The 13125-nt window shown below is 34.3% G+C and overlaps 2 protein-coding genes across 2 annotated transcripts; one reads left to right on the top strand and one right to left on the bottom strand.

The window, feature by feature from the left end:
- The first annotated feature begins 7053 nt into the window (after positions 1-7053).
- Positions 7054-9168, top strand: LOC145093159 (protein SOSEKI 3-like). The gene is made up of 6 exons (XM_079031231.1): positions 7054-7700; positions 7786-7855; positions 7944-8062; positions 8152-8740; positions 8809-8916; positions 9005-9168. The coding sequence occupies exons 1-6, from the start codon at positions 7484-7486 to the stop codon at positions 9039-9041; spliced, it is 1140 nt and encodes a 379-aa protein (XP_078887357.1). The 5' UTR covers positions 7054-7483; the 3' UTR covers positions 9042-9168.
- Positions 9169-9320: 152 nt separating this feature from the next.
- Positions 9321-11781, bottom strand: LOC145093168 (CHY-type/CTCHY-type/RING-type Zinc finger protein). The gene is made up of 11 exons (XM_079031243.1): positions 11630-11781; positions 11126-11204; positions 10921-11008; positions 10774-10833; positions 10659-10691; positions 10516-10593; positions 10334-10418; positions 10170-10252; positions 9895-10056; positions 9775-9816; positions 9321-9682 (listed from the first exon to the last, which is right to left on the bottom strand). Exons 2-11 carry the CDS (start codon positions 11170-11172, stop codon positions 9524-9526), a joined length of 837 nt encoding a protein of 278 aa, XP_078887369.1. The 5' UTR covers positions 11173-11204; positions 11630-11781; the 3' UTR covers positions 9321-9523.
- Positions 11782-13125: the final 1344 nt, after the last annotated feature.

Raw genomic sequence — 13125 nt, 5'->3', positions numbered from 1 at the left:
TTTAATAATGTATTTATCATGTTTTTTCTGGGAACAAATTTCATCAACATTTTTCTTTAAAAGGATACTCTGATTTTCAAATAAAGCATAAACAAATCGGTATTTTCTGGCCATGAAATTGGGGATGTCACACCCCGCCCAATATACATATAGATATATAAATATATAATCATACAAACACATGCAATAATTACAAATACAATAGCATACAATACAATCATTGTGCCCCACCCGGCATTGGGCCTTGCCTAATAAGCATATCAACACATAACACATGCAATAATCACAAAGATAAATAACATACATAGTGGTCATCGGGCCCTGCCCGACATTGGTCCTTGCCCGGTAAGCATACAAGCACATACACATTCAAGAGTCACACAGACTTCTAGTATCCTACATAATAAAACCATAGGTTGGCATTGATGCCTTCGACCCGCTGAACACTGAGGAAACTCACCTCAGTCCGCTGATAGCCAAATAACTGCCTGAGTCGCTAAATCGGAAACCTCACGCCAACTATCAATAAATACAATCTTAATCAATGATTAACCCGATAACCCAAAATACGATGCTCACTCCATAAACCAACTTCCTAAAGGGTAAAAAAGCATTTTACCCTTTTCTTACATGTTTCATAACCAAGGTCCAGCCCAAATGCACAAAAGCCCGAAATGGAAACCCAAAGCCCAAATAAAAAGCAATAAAAGCCCATTATGGCCCAATAACCCTATTGGGCCCCAAAACCATCATGTACCTACTTCCAAGAAAGCCCAAAGTCCAAAGTCCAATGGACCAAGTCTCAAAAAGCCCAAAATGGTAAACTAGGGAGTACGCACCACATACCAGAATGGTACGCGCAGTGTACTCACCCCGAAGCACAAAGTATAAGTCCCCGATGCACAAAATCAGCATTATGTTGAGCGTACACTTGTGTACGCCCAATGTACTCCTCCATAACCCAAAATCCAAAATAAGCTCTTAATGAATAAGATAATGACTTCCAAACTTGGATATGACCCTAATGAGATGTATTAACACGTAAAGTTGGAAACTTTACTCCTTTACAAGGCTTAATGGGACGAAAACCTTATTACAATCCATAATAATCACCCAAAGTCATGCACGCACCACAATAATTCATTAAGATGACATGTTTATAATCAAGGTACCTCCCAAAGGACAAGATCCGACATTCTAAGCTCTTGGAGTAGCTCATACTCACAAGGATGACTCTATGGACAATAACGAACCCAAAATACTCCTTAAACTAGATCTAACACCCAGAGTCATCAAGATAGAAACTTTATACCTCCAAAATGTAGATCAAGATGCAACAATCTTGGATCCAAAAGCTTCAAGTAATCCCACACTTCTCCAAGAAGTTTCTTCTTCCTTTATGAACACCAAAAAGCATGAAATACCACCAAGATCTCAAAAACCACTCAAATGGGGGCTAGGGTTTTGTTTCTATGGTTTAGAAGGATGGAGGATGAAGATGATAGGGTTTGGTGGTGATTTAAGGAGCTTAAATAGGGTCCAAGACCTTAAATTAGGGTTTGGGTCTGACTGGAGTACGCCCATTGTACTTCTGGTACGCCTAGCGTACTCCTTAGAGCACACACGATCAAATTGCTTAGTATGCCATGCGTACACCATTGTACACCCTGTGTATTGGCCTCAGCACTAGTACGCCATGCGTACATGCTTTAACCCTAAAACAATGAATCTTCCGAAGGCCATAACTTCTTCGTTATAAGTTCGTTTCCGATGATCCTTATATCCACGAAAAGGTAATGAGAAGCTTTACACTTCTATCAACTCATACTTACCTCAAAACTTCCCAAAAAATCCAAATTCCATAAAATCCCAAACTGACACTTTCCCGAAATACCCATAGGCTCCAAAACACAAAAGGAACTCCCGGATCATCCAAATTACCTTACCCACACCCAAATGGGTCTAAATCTCTCTTCCTCAAAGGCCTTAAGCCTGATGATACTCGGTCTTCGGGTTACCACCTCGCATTAGGAAACGATTCAGAACATGGCGTTACAGTTAGGGTTTACATACCTTTTGATTATTCATGTAAATAACCAATCAAACCTTCTTCAAAATCTCTTGGAAGCAAGAACCAGAAATCTCGTGCCTTTGATGGTTCAAACCTAAACCTTAGCAACTAATGAAACTTGAATAGAGAGGAAATGGGATAGAAATTTCTGCTATCATCCTAAAGGTACAAGTGGTCGAAATTAGGGAGCTAAAGGACCCTATTTATAGCTGATAGGAAAATACTAGATAACCCTAATTTAAATATAATACTATTATTTCGAATTAGGTAATTATTCAATCTCTTAATTATCTTCAAGGGATATTCTAGAAACCCTAAAATATATCTCCAAAACCGTCCACCACCTTGGGAAGGTTCTGTAATCCATTTTGTTCAACTATTGAACAATTATAGTTTAGGTCCTTATACTTTTAATTAATCTAATTAATCTCAAAATTAATCCAAATTAATTTCTGATTAATTCTTAATTAAATAACACTATTTCTAATTAATATTTTATTCTCATAATATATTAATAAATCATTTATTGCTATTTATTAATCATATATTAAATCAATAAATTAGTGTCTCTCTCTAAAAGTCATCTTATTCGATTAATAGGTTTGACGGCAACCCAAAAGGACTTTGCTAATAGTTCAAATATATATTGATTTAGTTATTGGATTAGACCCCTAATCTAACAAAATCTTTTACTAAAGATGGAAAAGATTTGTCTTACAGATTGCATGTGCTTAGAATGAGGCAGTAAGTCCTTGACAACCTCCACTGGTCTCTATAATACAAACATGAAGTTAATAACAATTATACAATATTAAAAACATGACAAATAACATAGTACCTTGAATTGATCATACATGTGTCAATCCTTGTCCGTCGCCCATATAAAGATCATCATTTAGTTAATCCACAAACCATTTCCAGTTCTATTTGTTTTCTACACAAACAATATACCATATAATTGTCAACCCTCCCTACAACAACAAGTAATTCCACGTTACAAATTCCTTTGAGAAAGCATTCATCTATCCCTATTACTCTTTTGCAACCATTAATCCATCCCTTTTTCAGACCAACAAAATATACTTAGAATTTACTGAAGTAATTGGTACCATCTGACATTGGATTAACATATATTTTGACAGTTGAACCAAGGTTTGATATTCTTATCTCCTCTGTATAGGACTACAACCTAACATAGTGTCCCATAATATCACCTTCAATTAGAGTCAAAGCATGGTTCTTTGCTCGTTTGCATTACCCATCACTAACCTCTATTCCAAACTATTTCATAACATCAATTCTAAATTGTCTATGACTCAATTTCTACCTATGCATAATATGATCCGTGATATGACATCTAATCCAAGCATAGGTTACAATTGACCCCCATCTTCAAATTCATAACACAATTATGATCATACCTCGGTGATTTTGTGACAACCCTATATTTTCCAAAAGCATTGTAACACTCGAAAGCCAAATACAACGAAATTAACCTCGAAAATAAAGTGTTCAAGTATCTAAGTTGGGATGCATCAAATATTAGATATCATGCCAAGGTTTCCAAAAACATAAAGAACGCTCAAAACCGGGTTATATTGAAGAAATTATAACTACTCGTATATTTACGACACGGCGTTAAAACATTATTTGACGTAAAAAGTAAAATCTCAATAAAATGCATTTTAGCCTTAAGTATCTAAACAAAAGTCGTAGATCTCGTTGAAAGGTGAGCGTGCATAAAAAGATCGCCCAAATTGGACTTCGTATGAAGAAGTTACAAATTTCCTAAGTTTCGTAACAGTAGTAGAGGGCTAAAAACTCAAATTGAAGATTAAGTGTTATTTAGCTATCGCCGCCTAAACGGAAGTTGAAGATCTCCACAGTAGTAATAAAACGATAAAAAGACAAACGAAAACCGACATCGAATAAAGAACTTATGAATTTTTAACGAACTTTAGGAGGCCCGGCCTATTAAAAATATATCATTAAAAATAAAGTCAAAACTAGCCGACAGAGTCTAAATGAAAGTTGTAGAGCATAATCTCACCTATGCATGGATATAAAGAACACGAATAACGGAGCTCGTACGCGAAAGTTACGGAATTTAGAAGAGGACAGGCCGGATTACGCCCCGCGTTCTCTGGGAGTACGCCCCGCGTACTAGACCCAGAGTCGAGTCCCATCGGCCCGCCCCCTCTACGCTTAGCTAGCCAGGAGTCGTAAGCCATGACGCCATATTATGCCCAGCGTAACGAGGTACGCGCCGCGTACTCCAAAATTACGCCCCGCGTACTCACTCCTCCAGCACTATAAATAGAGAGGTTGAGCTTCGAGTTTTGGCACACTTTCACAATTCCTCAGTCATTCTCCCAGCTCCAGAGACCATTCCCTCACCTCGGTTTCGGCACTCGAGCCCCCGACGAAAGATCTACGCTGCAGAGATTCCCGAGAGCCCGAAGACGCAACTTTCCGCGGTCGAAACTCTGCTCAACTCTAGCCTCTCTCTTCAAACTTAACGAGTGAGTTCATACCCCTACTTTTCAATTCTTTTCACGTTTTAGGGGGGGAATACAAGTACATTACAGGTCAAAGTATCAATTTATAAACATAATTATAATATCGTTCTTATAGGGTTTCGATACAAAAATATCTTCATGTTTAAAGGACTATTATATCACCAAGTTGTTATTACTAAATGGAAACATACTTTTTGAGAAACTATAATGAGTATAGTATTCCAGTTATTCATACATTTACATATACATCTCGACAAATGAAATACTTTCAAAAGAAGTAAAGTCTTTTATCGTAAATCTGTTTATACCAAGTAATGTGAGACATTTAAACTTCAACGTACTCGTATGTATGCATTTCAAGTCCTGTATTATATACCATAATCTCTTGGAGAGAGAGAGCGTGATACTTGTGTATAGATCTATACGGGATTGACAACCCCACACCTAAACTATTAGCTATAGTTAGACCGGCAGGTCTGGGGTGACAAATGTCATAACACTACAACACCTGAAGAATGTTGTTACAGGCCGTCAGTGTCAATAGTATGGTTATAAAACTCACATAAAAGTATAAAAACAAGTTTGATTTACGAGATTCATATATGCATTCAGTTTTCCATTTTATTGTTAACACAAATTTTATCATTATTATTCAAGTATGGAAAACACTAATGCACTCCAACACTGGAAACTTTTCAAATCATTTATAGAAAATATTGGATTTTCTGAAAACCTCGTTCATCGATTTACTATCAAAAATGACATACTTTTCAATGCAAAACTCTTATGAACTCACCAACTTAATTGTTGACACTTTTTCGAAACCACTTGTATTTCTCAGGGAATCAGTAATACAGGTAACCACCAGCTTTTGGAGAAGGGAACACTAAGGATGTTTTATTATTGAACATTTATCATCATATTGTAATATTCTTTTGCTAATATGTATAACGCAACAACATACGTTTTCATTATATATATATATGATGGTTATGTTACTTTTTTTACAATATTCAATGGTTGTGATACTACGTGAAGTCATCCACCCCCGAATGTTTCCGCCATTCTGGTTTGGGGGTGTGACAGATTTAATTTGGAAAGATTATTCATCATACATCCATGATGCCTAGAGTCTGAATGAACAATCTCCATCAAATATCATTTTTCTTAAAAAAAAAATTGACATCCACTAGTAACACATAGTTACATAACACGCGATTCAATTGCTTTGGATTCTTAGATCTTATTCCCATAAAAAAAATTATATTTTTTCCATGACATTTCCTTATTAAATGTGGAATGTACCTTACCCGCAGGGTTATTCTCACATCCCTCATCAATGCAAATATCATTAGCTACTTACATTATGTGTATTAGCTTCTACTTCAACTTTCTTATCCATAAATAACTTACTAAAAAACATCATTCATAGTCTTGTTTATTTCATAATTTCCTTCATCCAAGTCAAATGAGAAATTGTATACGTTTATGTCCTCTTTTGTCGGACCATGAATACCTGATTCTACCTTATTAGGACTAACTATTTCATCTTCACTAGATTCTAACCAACCCTATAAACGGTCAATGAATGGTGAAGTACCTTCTCCCACACTGTGTGAAATATCTATGCACTTGACATAGCCCACATCAGATTTTATATGTCGAATACCAAAATGAAAGGGTTTGTCAGGGAGACAGTAGTATATTTTTGCAAAAGACTCATCTAAGAAAATTGTGGTCGGTAAATACGAATTTCTTGCCTTTAGCATACTTGAACGAACATCGAATAAAATACCCGTCAAAGTGTAGGTCTATTTTTAGATACTGAGGATGCCCATGACCATCTGCTATCGTATAAGATAACTGAAATATTTTTCCTTTACATAATGTAGTAATCAAATCTATTTGAAAGAGGGTAAGTGAATCATCTATTTTTTTTTTATTTTTTTTATTTTTTTTTTGCTTCAGATAAAACCCTAGATGCGAATCAATATATGTAAAATAGTACTCTGAAAGGGAAATCGATTTTGACTCTCATACAGGCTTCATTTAACACATGGACTCATAATTGCTAATTCACATTCCATATATGCTTTATAACCGGCAACCCAATCAAATTGATGATATTCTCTTATTTAATGTATTGATTGAAAATTTTAAGAATATATATTCTATAGCACTTTAAAAAATGAATGGTGAACTTTTAAAACCAAACTTAAAAGTTTGGTGGGTGAATTAACGACAATAACCCATAATAGGCTAATAACTTCAAAATGTTTTTTTTTTTTAACCGGCAAATACAAATATATATTCTAGATCTAAAATAACACCTAATTTCATCTAAGTTCACAATAGGAATTAAACCCACGACCTCAAAAGAAAAATAATACTTCCAGATATAATTAAATATGAATAATAAACTACAAATTTTTAAGAAAAATCTCTCCCACCATAAATCCGCTCAATTTGAATACTGTAGAGAGCGCAATCATTATAATCGAACATGGCCATTAATGGAGGTAGAGTAAAACCCCCTTCTCACACAAACAAACAAACACAGATTTCGTTTGTTTTTTGTCATCATTTGAACTCTCTTCTTTTTGAATTTGCTTGCCATTCACTCATTATTCGTCACAGTATCATTCCTTCTCCTTTCTTGTACACATCAAACTGATTTGATGTTTTGACTCGTCCAATCAAAACTACCATACTTTTAGATCTGATTGGCGCGCTTAATTGATTTCGTATACTGTTGGTAGAATCGTATCAATTTGGACCTGAGATTCGATTGCAATATGAATATTCCAACGTAAATTTGGCAATTTGTGATCCTGGAAACGATTATTGTGGACCATAAGCTAGGGTTTACATGAAGCTACGAATGTAGAAGTATATGCAAATGCAACAGCAGCTGCAATCGAGTACTGATACAGCTGAAGTTCGGAACTTGTGGTGTGATCATATGTATCAGCTGCGGCGGCGTGAGCCGGAGATGGAGCCAAAGAGTCGGAAAGTTCCGGTGATTTACTATCTCTGCCGAAATCGACAACTTGAGCATCCTCACTTCATCGAAGTCCCTCTCGTTTCACCAAATGGCCTTTACTTAAGAGGTGCATACTTTCTTACAGTTTGAATCAGCATTATGCATATCAAACAACTTCATCACGATTTGTTTTCGTAAATTTTCTGTTGCAGACGTGATTGAAAAATTCGATGCTCTGAGAGGGAAAGGCATGTCTTCAATGTATTCATGGTCTTCCAAAAGGTTAAATCATGTTATCCTGCTTGTAAAATTCGCGATTCCTTATCATATTCGTGTAGCTGGATAGATCATGTTCTTCTTAATGATGCAGAAACTACAAGAATGCATTTGTGTGGAATGATCTTAGTGAAGATGACTTGATTTTTCCCGCTCATGGTAACGAATACGTTCTCAAAGGCTCCGAACTAATTATGGAACAAAACAATTCAGGTGAAAAATAGTTCAACATTCGTTTGTTAATCAATCAATCGATCATACATTTCAATAACACTAACGTTGAAATCACATATCGTTTCCAGGTCGTTTTGCTCATAAATTGCAGAATTCAAAACAAGATGACTGTTCATCTTCAACACAATACAAGATCTACAAGACTCATGATCTTACTGATGCTTCAACTCAAACAGATGAATTCGTAAAAGTTCAAAAACCTCAAGAAATTTTCACAAGAAGCATAGAGTCATCAACCAATGATTCTCCTCTTAAACATATCCAGACACATTCATCCCCTCCATCTTCTTCCTGTTCATCTGCCGGAAAGGCCGACACCTTGGAATCTCTGATCAGAGCCGATGTAAATAAGCTTTACAGCTCCGTCAACCTTGAAGAAGAACAACAGAGTCAAATCCCGGTCAACACAAAGCTTAGAGCTTCGAATAAGCTCCTACAACTAATCTCCTGTGGGACACTTTCATCAGAAGACGACAACTTTAGCAGAATCTCATCTTTCAGATCGAGGTCATTAGATTCAAAATATCGATCTGGTTTACTCTCATCATCTGTAATGTTGGGGGAGCTTGAGTGTTCATCAGAAAATAAGGATTACTTATTGCTCAAGAAAGAAGCCATGGGTTGCCTAAAACGATCTTCTTCCTACGCTGCTAACAGGTATGTCTTGTGTACCCATTACTTTTATCAAATCCTTCTCCCTTTTTACACAAGTTTCTGGAATTCAGGATCAATAAGAGAGATTCATTTCTAACAAGGACAAAATGCAAGAAACAATCCAAGAGAATGGAATCATTCAGAGAGAATAAAGAGAATGTCAACAAAATCGAAGAAAGTTAAGTTCTAATTTTTTGTTTTAATTCAACAAAAACTACGTTTCATGTTGTTGAAAACTTGAATTTGTATTTGATTTCTTTCTAACAGGCTTGCTTCAGGAGCTCGAGTCATCATAACTTCATAAGCACCTTATGATAACAAAGGTTAGTAATTGTATGGCTATTATTCAATATGGAATAATTGTTTTGGTTTCATTGGGGGTATTTTGGTAAATTGGTTCTTCATATTTGAAAAGTCAAAGTACACTTCAGTGATGGGCTCATGTAGACAAATAGGGTCACCTCTGTTTTTGGGTCTTTCTTTGCATTTTACCACAATGGAATAAAATGATTTTTGTTCCATTATGGGATATGATCCATTTTTAATATATGTGATATTTTATGACATATCAAATCAAATAACATAAAGGAACTTGAATAGTACTATGTGTGTACTTTTAGACTGAATGCAACTTGTACTATGTGGGGGGTGACAAGAGAATAAACCATCCTAATTATTTTGTACTTCTTACACATGATTGCCTTTTTTACTTAAAAAAAAAAAAAAAAAAAAAAACTCTTTAACATTTTATTATATAACACCACCTTTTAAAGCACTTATATTTGACTAATTACAATCCTCCTCAGAAGCCGAAGATGTGAATTCAGATGAAGGAGCTCCTCTTATTTGTCTTGTATTATAACAATTACAGTTTTCACATTTATGCCCCACTATGTGAAATTGCACTCTTGATATCTTCTCACAATCATTGCATAATATCCACACCTATTTCATAAACAACCATAAAACCCCATTTCAATTTTAGTTTTTTATCCAAAAAACATTTCTTGCTTTTTGATCTAAATGAATATACTTACCATTTTGTTTCTATACGACTGGGGCATAGGCGTCACTTCAACCTAATAAAGAGTAAAAAAACGTTATGTTTTTTTCTTTAATCTTTTTTTAGTTGCTAAAAATGGTAAGAAAAAAGCTACCTCATGATCAAGCTTTCTCCAAACATCCGATAAATCACATACAGATTTTGAGCAAACAGGGCAAGAGTACCGATGATGTTGTTCCATTTCTTTTAAGCAATCCATATGCATTGTATGCCCACATGGTAAAATTGTAAGATCCTTTAGTGTATCAAACAAGAACTGCATATAAAAGATAAAAAAAGTTTCAAACTTTTCACTCTCAAAAGTCAAAATCAAGAAAAAGTTTCTAACTTTGATTACAATTAGTTGAATCATGTTAGTTACACTTATACCTCAGAGCAAATCGGACAATCGTGGTGCATTGCCCTTTCAACACACACGTGTGTGTCTTTTATCACCTTTGAATAACAACATCCTACAAATAATTATCATAAGATTCATCAATACTTTATGAACACAAAAATAAAGTTTTCAAGATGTTTATATATATATTTACCACATTTGTCACAGTGAAAGAAATTCTCCTGTCCACCTGTTCTACATATGCCACATTGATCACAATGGTATTGATTCTTGGAAACCTGAAAATGGATTACAAATATGTTTGATTTAAAAAATTAGATAAATAAAGAACTATAAATGATAAATCCATATTCGGAAAACAATCTTGAAGCTTACGTCATCATCGAAGAATTTACATTTCTCACAGAAGTATTTCCCCATGCATACTCCACAATTGATGCAATTTTGTTGAACCTGAAATTCCTTTTTGATGTTAAAACATAATTTTTTGTTATTGTGATGAATAGTAAAAGACTTACATCTTGTTCGGTTTCGCATAGAGAACATATAACCTAAAAACAAATAAAATGAGAATTTGGATTAGAATTGTAACATGATAAATCTTGAATGAAAACTCAAAACAAAAAAACTTACCTTCTTAACTTCATGTCGAGGAAGATCATGGCGAAGAACTGCATCAATGTCAATGGAATTCTGGTTTATCAAATGAAGTAGAAAGTTAGCAACTAATTAAATTCATGATTATCTAAATTATGTACAACCAAATCATGAAAAATATACCTTGGATTCGTTATGGCAATGGCGACAACTGAAAATTTCATCACAACATGGTGCTTTGAGCTTGCATTTCCTCATGTAATGTGAGCAACTAAACAAAAAAAAAGAAAAAATACATGAATCCTAATGAACTTTAGTTTTCTTTTTTCTGTTTTGTTTTAAAATTTGAATGAAAGTGAAAGCAGGAACATATTACATATTAACATACCCGAAATTGCCTCCTTCAACCTCCATCAAAGACGCTTGAGACTCCATTTCAGAGTTCCTTTTCTTCTTCTCTTTCAATCCTACATGTATACGTTCATACTTTGCATCAAATTTCTAAACACATGACTAATTCACTACGAAAAAACTTACTAATCACAAAATTAACAAAAAAATTGAAAACTTCAAGGCGAATTCACAATCCCTAAACAAAACTCACAGCCGATAAGAACACGATGTTCAGATCTTAAAACAGAACCACACGAACAATCGTAGAAACAGCTTTGATTTATGTTAAAAAAACATTCACCTCAAAAACACGAAAGCTGAATCGAGTAATACAGATAGAATTAGGTGTTGCAATATCGATGTTTTAAGATCTTTAAACTAACTAAATCGGTGATACACAGCTCGAAATTAGGTGTTTGATGTGTGTAATCGATGAATGTAAATGATCATTATAAAGCTGGAAATTTCTAAGCATTGATCAATGTAGGCGGTTACATACCCGATTTAGAAGAAATGGAAGCGATAAGCGAAATACGATGCGGTGATCTGTTGCTTGTTGAAGTTATGTTTTAGTGAATGGAATTTGAACAAGATAAAAAGATAGACCGAATTGAAAAGTGCATGATTGCGTTTGATAAAGAAAAATAATATATATACAAAAAAATCTCTAGTCCCATCACATGATCAAATGTTTGGCTTTGAAATCCCACTCGTTTATTTTTTGGCTGTGTTTACACGCACTTATATTCTTTTTAGGGTTAATTGTATCTATGTATTTGATTTTAGATTTACTGCCTAAACGGAATTAACGTGGGTGCAAATTGAGATTTAAACTGTGATATAATCCATGTTAAATGGTACGAAGTATATTTAAATATAAGACGGATTTGATCTTAGATATAATAAAAAAAGTAGGTCTAAGGGGGCCATGCTCGGGTTTAAAAGGTAGAGCCCGTGGTTATGGCCCCACTTATTTTTGGATAGGCTTTAGGTCTTGTTAGGAAAAGACATAATCATAGTTAAGGAATAAGAGGATAAGATATGATTCGGGTTTGGCCACGAACAACTTATGTTACTTGGCATTTCGAGTTGTCTCGCACTTGGAAGCAATGACGCCTTACAACTTTTTGGTCCTTGAGTTGTCTCGCACTTGGAAGCGATGACGCCTTACAACTTTTTGGTCGATTCTTTGAGGCAGTTAGAGCTGTTTAACAGTTATTTTCAGAAAACGATTTTAACTGCAAAAAATTGCCATTTTCGTCTATCTTATTATATTTTTGGATGTATGAGTATACTATATATACTCAGAAATCACAACTTTTGGAAACTTTGAAGGTCTTAAATATTTCATATACTCTCTTTAACGTTGTTTTCATTTTGTACATAAATATGAAAGATGTCCTTGAGGATTACTGCATATTAAATTTCTCACTAAAATATATGAGAGAAATATCAATACGAAACTGAACTTACATGATCATCGTGATATAACACTCCCTTCGTTATTCTATTCTAGTAACAGAAGAGTCGAAGCTCCAAACATAATATAATTCGATAAAATAAAACAACGGAAAAATAACAATTTTATAGATTTAACGATTTGATTGTTACATTAATTGATTTAACATTTATGTCCTTAAACTAAACAAAATAAGGCCATAAAGTAAAAATACAACAAAAATTCCTTTTTAAATCATATCCGGAGTAATAAATTTGGAATTTTATCATAAAAGATATAGTCAAACACAGAGCATTGTTTCTATACCCTGTGATGATTGAGTGCATTCTATCATCATAAAACTTAATAAAAAATAGGGATAATGCTATAAAAAGCCTTAAGTTTGACCACAAATATTAGTTTTACCCTCTGACGGATTTTTGGTTTGTTTATGCAACAAACTTGCTATTTTTTTGTCGATAATAATATGTTTTCAGGTTACCATGAAATATTATTTGTGAAAAAGAAAATAAGTTCACAGATATTTTGCAAAAAAA

Source organism: Lactuca serriola, chromosome 1, assembly GCF_051521515.1.
Source record: "Lactuca serriola cultivar US96UC23 chromosome 1, Lser_US96UC23_V15, whole genome shotgun sequence".
Taxonomy (NCBI): Eukaryota; Viridiplantae; Streptophyta; class Magnoliopsida; order Asterales; family Asteraceae; genus Lactuca; species Lactuca serriola.
The sequence above is the reverse complement of the archived record's forward strand: the minus strand, read 5'-3'. Positions and strand labels throughout refer to the sequence as shown.